The sequence below is a fragment of the Carassius gibelio genome, chromosome B22, assembly GCF_023724105.1.
Source record: "Carassius gibelio isolate Cgi1373 ecotype wild population from Czech Republic chromosome B22, carGib1.2-hapl.c, whole genome shotgun sequence".
Lineage (NCBI taxonomy): Eukaryota > Metazoa > Chordata > Actinopteri > Cypriniformes > Cyprinidae > Carassius > Carassius gibelio.
The window spans coordinates 21,267,753-21,281,007 of record NC_068417.1 but is presented as its reverse complement, the minus strand read 5'-3'; the positions used below and the strand labels follow the sequence as shown (position 1 = coordinate 21,281,007).

General features: G+C 38.3%; 1 protein-coding gene across 2 annotated transcripts; it reads right to left on the bottom strand.

Moving 5' to 3' along the window:
* Nucleotides 1–1,863: 1,863 nt before the first annotated feature.
* On the bottom strand, nt 1,864–12,461 carry LOC127988058 (ectoderm-neural cortex protein 1). Of its 2 annotated transcripts, none has more exons than XM_052590572.1 (3): nt 12,203–12,460; nt 9,484–11,281; nt 1,864–4,066 (listed from the first exon to the last, which is right to left on the bottom strand). In XM_052590572.1, the coding sequence occupies exon 2, from the start codon at nt 11,272–11,274 to the stop codon at nt 9,505–9,507; it is 1,770 nt and encodes a 589-aa protein (XP_052446532.1). In that variant the 5' UTR covers nt 11,275–11,281; nt 12,203–12,460; the 3' UTR covers nt 1,864–4,066; nt 9,484–9,504. The 2 variants fall into 2 exon arrangements, with proteins under 2 accessions (XP_052446532.1, XP_052446533.1); XM_052590573.1 differs by lacking the exon at nt 1,864–4,066 and adding an exon at nt 5,206–5,605 and having other exon boundaries at nt 12,203–12,461.
* Nucleotides 12,462–13,255: the final 794 nt, after the last annotated feature.

The window sequence follows — 13,255 nt, the reverse complement described above, 5'->3', positions numbered from 1 at the left end:
ACTTAGCCGGTCGACATGCTCAGCTGGAACACGGTGCTTGTGATGAATGAAGTTTATTTTTTGCCGCCTTTTTCCATTGTTCCAGTACACCAAAGCCAGCAAAGCAATATACAATAATGTACAACCAATTTTTGTACATTAAAAACTGAGAATTAACAGCAAAGACATTTTTTTCAGTCTGTTTTGCTTATAGTAGATCTAAAAGTATTCATATTATCTCAAAAACCTTCAAACTTTAAAAGGATTTGCAAGCCAAGTGCAAAATGATTAACTTTCATGTTCTAGTTGAAACCATTATGCTATTTATCACAAAGGCTTCAGTAGTTGCAAAATCATTTTTACAAAGACATCTGTCTGGAAAACCCAGTTTTTTTCCCCATGGGATCGTACCCAGCTGCTTTTAGGGATTTCTCCCATCTGGCATCTCTGATGGGCTCTATTAGTGCATGGACCCGTGGCTTTTGACCTCCACATGCATAACTTATTCAAGAGTGTCTGGCGGGCATCAGGCCAGCTCTTACTTTCGGTATCAATGTCTTTTTCAACCAGTCTCCTGGAGCTCAGCCATGGATTTGGTTTGGAAATGACTGAACTGCTTGAGATGTGATAGGAATGTTTGATTTCATCACTCAACGTCAATATCTCAAAGGACTGGTTCAACCAAAAAAAAAAAAATATTAGCAAACTGGATTTGGAGAAATTTAGCATTGGACGACTTGCTCACCAATGGATCCTCTGCAGTCAATGGGTGCCATCAGAATCCAAACAGCTGATAAAAACATCACAATAATACACAGAATATTCCACACCACTCCAACCCATCAATTAAGTGAAAGAGAAAGTGAAAGGGACGTGAAATACAGCCAAGTATGGTAACCCATACTCAGAATCCGTGCTCTACATTTAACCCATCCAAAGTGCACACACACACCGTGAACACACAACCGCAGCAATGTCTTGTGAAGCGAAAAACTGCATTTTAAACATCAAATGTTGCTTTCGGACAAAATATGAGTCCTTTATCCACAATAAAAAAGTTTTCTTGTCTGAATCAGGAGAGAAATCTGCACAGATGAAGCACCGTTTACAAGTAAAAATAGTACAAAAAAAGTATGCAGTATGGATTATTATGATGTTTTAATCAGCTGTTTGGACTCTCATTCTGACGGCACCCATTCACTGCAGAGGATCCACTGGGGAACAAGTGATGTAATGTCTCCAAATCTGTCCGGATCAAGAAACAATTACATCTTGGATGGCATGAGGATGAGAGAACAAGGCGTTGTCGTTTAATTAGTGGTCCTACATCCGTCAGAAGTGGGTTTTGCCTCTGGATGAATCTAACAACATCCGGTCAGTTTTTTCCAAAGTTCATTTGAAAGAAATTTGACATTTTGAATCACTGTTTATAATCAGTAGTTTGGCTTAATTTGTGTCTCTTTGTTTCAACAGACTGATCTCTTCCCTACAATCTGGGCAAAGGAATGCCGTCTGGAGTCTCAGTGCCATTCGTTGGCATTTCCACTAATAACACCTGCCCGGGAATGAAAGGAATGAGGCTGGTGCTGTGACATGTACACGCACCCTTGATTCTGAAGAAGACCATGCCTGAGCTAAAATAGCAACATGGAGCTGTAAAATTTGTGCAGAGATATTTAACTTTACACTCCAGGTTTCTGAAGCGGCTGGAAATCGCTATGGTTAAAATGGCTGTGGTTAAAATCAACTGGGTGTGACCGACACTTTCAAAATTCCAGCGTCTCTAGCAAGTTAGGAAAGGTGCGAGACATTCCTCATCACTCAGCATGATCCTAGTCATGCTAATCCACTAATCCAATCTCTACAAAACAAAAGGACACGTGCTTAGCTTGTTTTACCGAGATTTTATTTAAAAAGTCGTTAATACACCATACTCTATGACTGACAGAAGTTAGAAACAGTATTTGGCATTAAATGTCCAAAAAAAAAAAAACTGAACAATATCAGTGATATAAAAAAAACATTGTACACAAATTAAGACATTTCACAACAAATAAACAAATATTTCAGAATGACACAGCGTTTAGCTGGTAACATGTCTCTATCTGTGCTGCTTTCTTTGGCTTCAGGCAACACATTTTAATGACGTTTAAGAAAAACAGCCTTATGAGTGTAGATGACCGTTCAACAGTGAGAAGGACACAATGTGCAAAATCTACTTGAAAATACAATATACTTCACAAACGTACATACAACAACAATAGAACAAAATCAAGGCTACAAGTACAGTAATAACATTTAAGACGTTCGTCAGGTTTTCGTACACTTTGAAAACAGTTTACTGAAGGTTTGGCACAAAACCATTAAGAACAAATCCACAGCTTAAGTAGTTTGGTGAATGTAATTCACTTTGTAAACTACACGTTATCCTACAGTTTTGTGAAAACATTTTTAAGAAATAAAATTAAGCCTATTTTGCATTGTGACATTTCCATGACAATTAGGAATATTTTTCATCATTACCGTAATTTGTCCTGGCTTTAAATCTGCATACACATAAATACAGTTTAGATAATATATTCCTATTGTGTTTTTTTTGCACTGCTGTAATGCGAATTTGTGAGGAAAATCTGCTTGAATTTCCTTGGGAAAAAATGCAAACAATCGAAAAACATTAATCTTATATGTCTGTTTTCTTTTTTTGCATTGTGATTATTTTTTTTTATGACAACTAAGAACATTTTTCTTTATTACCATATTTTGTCTATCCACAATATACTGTAATTATTGTTTAAATTATAAATTATTTTATTTAATTATGGTAATGATCTTTTTTTTTTTTTTTTTGCATTACAGTGATTAGAATTTGGGGGATACATATGCTTTAATGGCCCTAAAAGATTATTCCACAATGCAAAAAGACATATAAAACCAGGCTTTATTTTCTTTATCCAAAATATTATTTCTTTCTCTTTTTTTCACATTGTGACATTATTTTCATGATAATTAAGGGTGTTTTCCTCATTTCCACAATTTGTCCAGGATTAAGTATTTATTTAGTTTTTTTTTTTTAAAAATCTGCATATGCGTACGACTTTACATAAGAAATACATTACTGTTCTTTTCCCTTACAGCAATGATGTTTTGCATTACGGTAATGAGAATCTAGGGGGTAAATGTGCTTTAATTGCTCTGAAAATAATGTAAAAATGCAAGAAAAATAATACCAGGTTTCATTTTCTTTCATTTTTTGGACATTTTGACATTATTTTCATGGCAGTTGAGGACGTTTTCCACATTACCGTAGGTTGTCCAGGATTTTTACGTATTTTTTAATGAAAATCTGGATGTGCTTAAATACTTTTACTCTTGTTTTTTTTCCCACAATAGTATTGCGATTTGTGCATTACGGTAATGAGCATCTGCTTTAATTGCTTTGAAAATAATATCCCAAACGCAAACAGGCTTAATTTCCAGCCCGGCTATTCGTCCAGTACTTTTATAACAAGAACACAGTGCTAAACAGAGAAGTTTTTTGAATATTCTTGCATAATAATATATTCAATACAAAAAAAACACATTCTATATATAAAAAGGCAGCACAGCCTAGCTAGTTATTCTACAATTTTGGGTTCATTTCCTCTTTCAAAAGGTCACCCAAGTCTAATAAAGAACACAATGAGCCTAGTTGCATGCGCTAAAGTGAGTAACCAGAGGCAAGAGTTATTTATTACTTAATTTATGACCGAGCAGGATCCGTGTGAGTGAGCGAGACACTGAAGTGTGGAACCTCAGGCTAAAAATAACCTGTTTTAAAGAGTTGAGTCTAGTGAGTTTATGTACACAAGCGTCCTCAATGCTTTCTGCATCTCTTCAGGGCCGTGTCTCGCTGTAAGGACCGCGGTGAGCTGGGATGGGATCTGTTTGACATGGAGACCCACCCCACTGACCTAAGGCTTGGTTTCCAGCGCGAGGTCCATGTGAATGTAAAGGAGGAAAAGCGTCTCCCCTCCCCCGGCATTCCCAGGCCTCGTGGGGGGGAGGGGGGGGGGGGGACTCGGCTGCATTCCAGAGAACGCCGGAAGATCTGAGGACGGAAAAACAGGGAATGAGTTACACATGTTGAACTCCACATGGTTCACCTACAATCCTTCACATTAGTTTGAGAAACCGGGCGCATCACAAAACTGATGGTATGTATACGAGAGTAACTACGTGTAATCTACAAACACTTACTAATGAGATCACATTCGGTATGTTAAGCTGCTTTTCATTTCAGAAGAGCTTTAAAACAAGCGCTATAAAACTGATCTTGGCCTGTTAAATGCGTTTCATCCCCTGAAACATGTAGGTAATGAGCTCATGAAGTTCACTTGTGCCTAATTTCCACTTGCACAACATGTTTTTCCACAACCTATAAAACAGGCTGTTCCTTTAGATCTGCTTTTGAACACTTGACCTATTAAGAGTGTTTTATCTGAAGGTGAAAACCATTTGAATAAATGTTAACCGATATCTAGAGAGTAACATGGCATATAAACTGCTGATATATAATACAGCATTTAATTTAATACAAATAACAACACTTATTAATTAATATTATACAATTTATTATTGTTTCATTAACACTGAATATTTTATTATCATATTCATCTTTTAAAATTTTTTTTTAAACATGTCAATATTTAGCAACATGGCATATAAAATGCAGATATATCATACAATAGCTTAACTTTAAATCACTATTATTATTAATTAATATTATATAATTATAAGAGTATTATTTCTAATGAATTAAAATTGAACATTTTATTATTATGTTTTTTTTTAATCATTGTATTATGAATTAAATTTTGCATCATGGCACATGAAATGCTTATAAATAATACAATATTTAATTAAAATAATGACACAATTCTTAATATATTATTTCATATTATACAATTTTTTGTTTATTTAATATTATACAATTACAAATTATACAACTTTTAAACTTATAAGATAAAAAAAATATTTTAATACAAATAAGTCAATGCTAGTAAATGAAAGACACTAAAATAAATGACAAATTGTTTACATAACATATACAAATTTTATATATATGTCTAGTTTTTATATTATTATTAACTTTTTGTATTATTATATAGTTTTTTTACTTTAAAAAAAATCTAAAATTTAAATGTAACCACATGGCATAATAAATACAATAATTTATCAAATAAACAACACTATTATTATTAATTATTAATATTATACTGCTATTTATAATTAATTTAATTAAAATAAAAAATATCTTATTATATATTACTGATATATTATTTTAAAGAACACTATGAGAGTTGATAATGTTTTCCAGCTGGAATAAGGCTGGGATTGACACCATCGGAGGTGAATCCGAGTTGAACAGGGTTAACAATGCTGTAAAGTCTAGATAATACAGTGACCTAACTGCTAAAGCCAGCCAGCTGATCCGTTCACACCCAGCAGTGTCTCTTGACACCACAACACGTGTTTCCATGCGTCCGCTGCTGTAATTAAAGCCTTGAACCCCTCTACCAGCGGACATGATGATCGTTCTCTAATCAATACTGTTCTGGATGCCATGCATGAGGGTCAAAGCTCAGATCTGGACACAAAAAGAGACCAAATTTAAATGCTATTGTTTCTCCCAGTACTGCATACTTTCCGGACACGCGGTCTGTTTTTCCGTTGTTGAGACGATCAACACTCCAGCAGTATTAAAAATACTACCTGAGAGAGATCAGCGTTTCACAAGTACAGCAGCTTCAGAGCTGGTTATATTTAAACAGAAGCGTCCCGTATTTCATACTTTTGTGTTATTCCTGGGACGTGGCAGACACTTTGTGAGAAACGATGCTACACAAACCACACGAACGCTTAACGTGCGGTGAAGTGAACTTTTGAGAGTTGTGTAAGTGCTCGTCCATCAGCGTCAGTGGTCTCACCCGTCCGTTCCAGAGCAGCAGCAGGAGAACGGGTGACCTTTGACCCAGTTTGCAGACCTTGGAAATTCCATTAAAGCGAGTCTAAAGACCCGAACGCATGCCTGGGATTCAATCAGCTTGTGTTTAATAGAGTTTATGGTCTTGTTTTCATCACCTAGCGGGAGCCCTAAACTAAAAACCTTCTTTTTTTGTCTTTACATCAACTTTATCCTTCCAAACTCTGCAGTTTACTGCCATGTGTTATTATACAGTCAACCACGCACTTTAAAATATCAAAAACACACACCTTTTCCAGCTTTTAAGGACTTTAAGTCTTAGTATTCAAAGCTTTATGTATTATTGCATTTATCTCATCTTTGAGTTGTTTTAAAGCAATTATTTGGTTGCGTTAAAATATTATTTAATGTAATTTAATTTGGGTGCAAAATTATTAATCCCTCAAATATTATTTTATGTTTTAAATGGTTTAGCACTTGAGACCATGATCCGCACTCACAAAAAGAATATTTTTAACATTTAAAGTTTCAGTTCAGTGTGTTATAAAATGGTAAAACAGGAATGATTCATTATTTTTATCAAATTTGGGTAATGTTTATGAAACCAATAAATTTCTTTATTGTTTATTACTTGAAAATAAATTAATACATTTTTTAAGTAATGGAAAACCCCTTAATAAAACTTAAATGTCAAGAAATAATTACAATTGGTATAAAATAAATTATAAAACAGCGTTTTATTTTGACTAAATAAATAAAGTGCTATTTATTTGTCTGAGTGAGAAATAAATTATTTATAATTCAAATTCACTTATTTAAAAAAAACAAATTTCATGATTAATAGTACTTTAAAAATACGAAGAAAAAAAACTTAAATATTACCTAAATAAATGATTTCCACTCATTATTTTGTATTAAATTGTTAATAAAATGTGCAATAAATAAAATGGGAATGATAAATATTTACCACAAACTATTTATTTAGTTGGTTATTATTTATTGTATATTATTTGATTGATAAACCTGAAATAACACTAATAAATATATTGTGAGGCTAGCTCTTTCCTGATGGTTTCAGAAGCTGTAATGAGGGTCACGGGGTGAACTAATGACAGCTGTGTAAACTACTGTGCCAATTGATCTGTTATCTGCTCCGGATCAATCCCAATCAGCACCTTATTTATTAGGAAACACCCTCTTCTTTGCATTATGTGCCACCTCTCAATACACTGGCAATGTTTACTTGTGAGCAAGAGTGTGTGGGTATAGAACATATAAAATCACAGCATGACAGAACGGCCATCTAAACCTCATTAGCATTTTCTTTTGCTTAATTCTTTTTTGCAGAAGAGAGCTCCATTGATCCCTAAATAACAAAAACACAGGTCTCTTGAATCTGTGTGCCCCTGGCTGGAAAAAAAAATGATTGTGTGTATGCGGATCCCAACCTTTTCACCTCTTCTGATGTATGAATATTATGCAATTCTGATTAATAACACCAAGCAAGCTCCCGACCCGTTTGATGGATTTATGGCTGGTAACCAATTTGAGGCCTTTATATTATTAAATTTCCCTCCACAGGTCCCGCTTTCCAGGACAAAGGAGTGAAGAAAATGATCCATTAACTTGCAGATCCAGGCGCGCCGCGAGGGCTCAGCAGGACGCGGTGACTTTATGCGCGTGTCGGGCATGAAAGGCCGGACGCAGATGCCAAAATAAAGGATCTTTCTGTTAGCGTTTCGGATGGCTTTTAAAAAAGGCGTGCATTAATAAAACATTAGTATTGACTGTGAGGGTCAATCTGGTCCACCTCAGTGGATAATAAAGCCGTCCTGAAAGCCAGGAACCGACCCTTGACCTAGATCAGGTGTGTCAAACAACAAACAGAGACTCATATGGTGTATACTGGATGGGTGCCAATCACGACAGCCTGCTCTGCAAGACCAAAGAATGAGAAGATCTTGATAACTTCCTCCCGAGTGCTCGTGTTACAGTTTGGATTACCAGTCTTGCCAGCAAGAAAACATTAAAGTTGCCCGAAGACAGGAAATATAATTCATCTGTAACCATGGATGTACAAATCAAGAAAAATGCATTGTGGGATACAGTATTCAGCACAGTTTTATAATTCATGGGTCGAAGTACATATACTGTACTATATACTGCAAGAAAGGTATGCTAGCATGCGGTTTCAAACCTTGAAGCTGTGAGACTACATACGTGAATATAGGAAACCAATCTGTACTTTCATCGGGATGTTCAAGTAAAAAAAGACAACCCATGTCTTTCCATCTCAGGTTGTGATAGAACTGCGTTCCAACGAATGTCTCAATGGTTAACTAGAACAGTGACTCACTGCGCTGATATGCAGTGACAATAAAAAAGAAACATATCTGCATTTAAATGGGCGTGACTAACTGGTGAGACATTTTCTGAGACTGTACACCTTTGGTGCAACGCATATGCATACAGCATACTGGAAGTCAGCAAAAGTGGACTTCAAAGAGAAGGAGATTTCCTCTATTTGTTCTCCTCGCCCCATTACGAGATGACGGCTTCTGATGTGTATTTTTAGTTTTAAGCTGTTGGCTGCCAAACGCTGCAAAATATAGCTGCACCCTATTCCGCAAGCCTCGCTCCGCTGTTTCTGACGAGGCTATTCTGTGCAAAAATCAACTGCGAATTTGTGACATTCAAAAGAGCTGGAATTACACTCTCAAAGAAGGATAAAAGAGACTTGTCAGCAGCTGCAGCCGTGAAAATCTAGGCCCTCGCAGGCTCTCTTCTGCACGTCTCCACCCAAACCATCTGTTTATTATTGAGGAAGGGCAAACAGCAGTTTCCCCTAGGCATCCGTCCATTAAGCGAGTGCTGAGCTTTCGGTAACAAGCTGCGAGTGTGCTAAACAAGCAGAGATGTTTAACTAGATAACCGAACTAGTGAGAGAAATTCTTTGAGCAAAGGCCTGTTTTACAACAAACAAAGAGGTGAAGATGGCACCTAACGAGTCGAAAGATTCCAGTCTCCATTCTTGAATCTTCCTGCCAAACATTAGGCCTCAGCCTCAAATAAAACACACCTTCCCTAAACATCATCAGCCATTATTTGAGTTTGTTATCTGTCTGGCTACTGTGTACGCTAGCGAGAACAATGAGCCCTGACATTTATTTAAAAGAAAAGATGGAGGATTTGTAAACAACCCTGGGAAGCAAAACCATACTCTGTTTCAGTGGAGCAATGCGCAAAAAAGGGGCACAGGCGTCGCCATCGGCAGAACTGCAAGCATGAACCTGATCCTGCTCATGCTGGAAGCATTTGGAAAAGCCTGTACGCCCCAGAGAGACGCGTTGTACTCTGTAATTTGTGCTGCCACATTCCTTTTCGAACTATTAAGGAACATTTCGTCTTTATTTGACACCCAACAGCACTAATTACGGGTAGACATTTTTCATCAACAAACAAAATTACTGCTTTATACATCTGAGAGGGCTTGCACTCATGCAAATATTATCAGTTGGACAGTAATACTGGAATATACTCACCAAATCAGAGACATATTTTCTTCAAGATGGGAGGTACTTCCACGTGCTGACAAATGCTGTTGGGATAAGCGAATATGGTACACTTGTTATGCTGTCCCATGAGTCCGTTGATGGGTCATAGCAGTCCAAGGTTTTACACCTCTGCGCCCCAAAGTAGCCCCCAACCACATAGAGGCGATTCCCCGACGCCACCGCATGACAGCTGATTCTCCTGGAAGTCACGTCTCCAAACTTGGTCCACTGGAACGTCTCACTGTTGAAGCGGTACGCAGAGCTCGCAGAGAACTCTGTATCTCCGCCAATGACCACAACATGGTTCCCAACAACTGCTGCCGCCGTGTAACGCCAGAGCTGGGGACAAGTGGCCGGGACTGTCCACCTGTTCTCACAGGGGTCGAAGCACTGAACCTTGGGATACTTGTCCCTGTTGACACTAGTGCCTCCAAAAGCAAAGAGTTTGTTTTTGGCACCTACGACAGCAGCGTTGCTCACACCCTCTCGAAGAGGGGCTACTAGTGTCCACTTGTTGGATTGGGGGTTGTACTGCTCCACTTGTTTTAGAGACACAGATGGGGATGCAGGGAATGACCCCGCAAGGGATGTGTGTCCACCTACAACATACAGGCTGTGGTCAAGTTCTGCTGAACCATGTCCGAATCTAGCGACGAGCATCGGTGCAGCTTTGGACCATTCGTCATGCAAGGTGTCGTAGACCCAAACGTCTTTCGAAGCCCCGTTTTCTGACCCTCGACCACCTGTGACGTATACTTTACAGCCAATAGCACAAGCGCTGCACTCTTTGCGAGGGCTAGGAAGGTCCGTTTTGGGAGTGATCTCCTTCGCCTTGTGATCGATCATGTACACTTTGTCGCACATGAACGTTTGGCCTCCTAGAAGCAGGAGAGCTTGACTGACCTTTCGGGGTCGGGCGCAGAAGCCCGTGACAACGCCGTCATTCTGCAGGATCTTCATTTTGCATCGGACGGCATCCTCCACAATCTCACGGCCCACCTTGTGTCCCATGACGAGCTCCTCCGATGCAACGTTCTTTAGCAGATAGGTTTCCGGGAGCAAGGCGAGTCGAACACAGCGCAGAAGGTCGGGAAGATCAAGATGCCTCCTTCCAATGTCAGCTCTGACCCAATCAATAACAGCCTCGTACGCAATACTTTCGTCCTCAACCTCCAGCTCCTCGCTAAAAACAAGCTCCTGAACTTTATCCTTGGGCAAGCTTAGGAAATCTTCAGTGTGGTATAGATTAGCGAAATTCGCCAGACACATTCGCCAAGAAAGTTCATACAGCCTCTGGCACTGGTGAGCATCGGAGAGAAGCATCATTCCAAGGCAGTTAGACGGATGCAGATTCTTCTCCAGGAATTCTGCGGCGGCGTCACGGATGTCGTGGAACTGGAGCATGTCGCCAGCCTCCAGCAAAGACTCTGCATTTTCCTCGTTAATGATCACCCGGGCCGAGTAGGCGTAGTCTAGCAGGAGCTCCAGTACCTCCGGGTGCAAAGAGTCGTGGAAGTTGACCTCGGCATCTCGACTCTCTTTTAGTCCACCACTGAACATGGCCTCAAAATAGCGACTACATGAAGCCAGAACGGCTCGGTGGCATGGAAATGCTCGATGTCCGGCGTGCAGGACTACATCCGTGAAGACACGTCGCTTGCGGAGGAGGTTGAGTTGGGTAAGCAAGCTGTCTGCATGTGACGTCTTGTGGAACAGCTGGATGTTCATGGACCCAGAGCTTGACCTTGACTTTCGGTTCTCATGATTACTGACAGACATCTTTAAACTGGAAGAAAGACCAAAAAAAAAAGAGAAACAATTTCCTTTCAGATCCCCTTTTGATAAAGTATTAACATCTCACATCATCCGTGGACATTCATTTGATATTACTCAGAAGGCCTATTGTTCAGCAGTGTTTAAAAATCTTTAACATATAATTAGACAGTGGATACATAATAGTTAGGGCAATTACACTTGGAACCAACCATCTCCTTGGACGGCAGTAAACCCATAATCGTTTGTTAAACAGCAGTAAAACATTACAGCTTTTCGTTTACCTTGAGATTGTTCTACCCTTCAGTACAAGGGTTAATGATTCATGGGAAATGAATCACCACGTTCCTCTTTGATCTCTGATAAAGTTACTGCTCTTAGCTATCATTTTATAATTTCAGAAATGCATGAAACAATCCAACACTGAACCGCAGAATGAAACCTAATTGTTTAGAACAATAGTGAATGAAACGGAATGCTGGAATACTTCTAAATGTTCCAAAAAAAAATGTGTTCCGTTTTAAATAATGCGATTTTAAATTACATTCTCATTGAACACTTTATATTATAAGCCACCACAGCATCCTGAAATTGAAATCAATTAAGATACACCTGAATTTACCATGGTAACTATAAAACACGATAGTAACCACATTTATTGTTTCTACAGGTACTGTCATGAGAAAATATTCACATATTAAAAATTCTGAATTGATTTAGCCTACAGTAACAGTGGTTAGGCAACACTTGCATTTTTTTTCGTGTTTAAATAACTTAAGTGACCTGTTTAAGTACAACAGAAACTATATATATAACGATTTAACGTGACAGGTTTACGCCAGACAAGTCTACTGAGCGGCACACTACAGGTTAATATATTGTAAAGTTGTGTCGTATAATCAAAAGCAGTAGAACAAAAGTAGTATGACTTTACCTTATTTCCTTTCCACGCACGGACTTGTAAAGTATGCATTCGATATTTAAGGACGCGTGTTACTTTAAGACGTCTCGCCGAGAGGTTTCAGTAGTAACGTTTCCCGAGATGAGCTCAGTCTGGACTCAGTGAGTTCTGCCTGTCACACGCTGCTGAGGGAACTAAACATCCCTACTGTGGTTTGAGCCGTGAGCGAGCGTGTATAGTAGTGTGGATCTCAGTCGCTCCTCCTTCTTCCCGCACGAGAAACGTCCAATCCTGAACGAGGAGGTGAGCTTAGGACGCCTTTTATTAGTAATCAGAAGTCTTTCGGAGAATGAGTGATCATGCACAGGTCAGTGTGACTGATACTGAAACACAATGCGTGGTGGATGCGTGCATATTTATTTATTTTATTTTATTTTTTGTCGAAAGTAAGACAATAATATTTTAAAATATCTACAAAAACTAGTTTTAAATGCAGTATTACTTAATTGCACGCTAAAATAAAAAAATAAAAATAATTGTAATTGTAAATCAATAGCATTTTACATTGGTACAGAGTCTCTTTCATTCCACAGTGTTTGCTTTCCAACTCAATTACGCAGACAGGGGAATCATGATGTTATTCTTTGCATCTTTCTTTCACCCTCAAAGTGGTTTGTTGTACAAACAACACCAATGCACTGTACTGTCTGACTGTTAATTACTGTCAGACCCCCTGCCAACATTCAGTGTTCATGTCTAACAGAGTTATTAGAGCTTGAACACAGCCGTTACTGTCTCAGAGACCTGTTTACACAGTTTTTAACACCAATCAAACCTGACTTTTCTAAAGAAATCCCTCTGGCAGGTGTTATTATACTTTAAACTTCCACTTCCTATTCTGGCTTTAGAAACGTTTAGAAATTATTCATTTTATTATTATGATCTCCTTATATATTTGTATGTGTGTGTGTGTGTGTGTGTTTGTTTTGTGTTTATAAATATCAAATAAAACTAAAGAAAAAAATTGAAAAATAATTTTTCCAAAGCAATAACATGCCTGTTGGATTGTAGCGGCACCTACTGGAC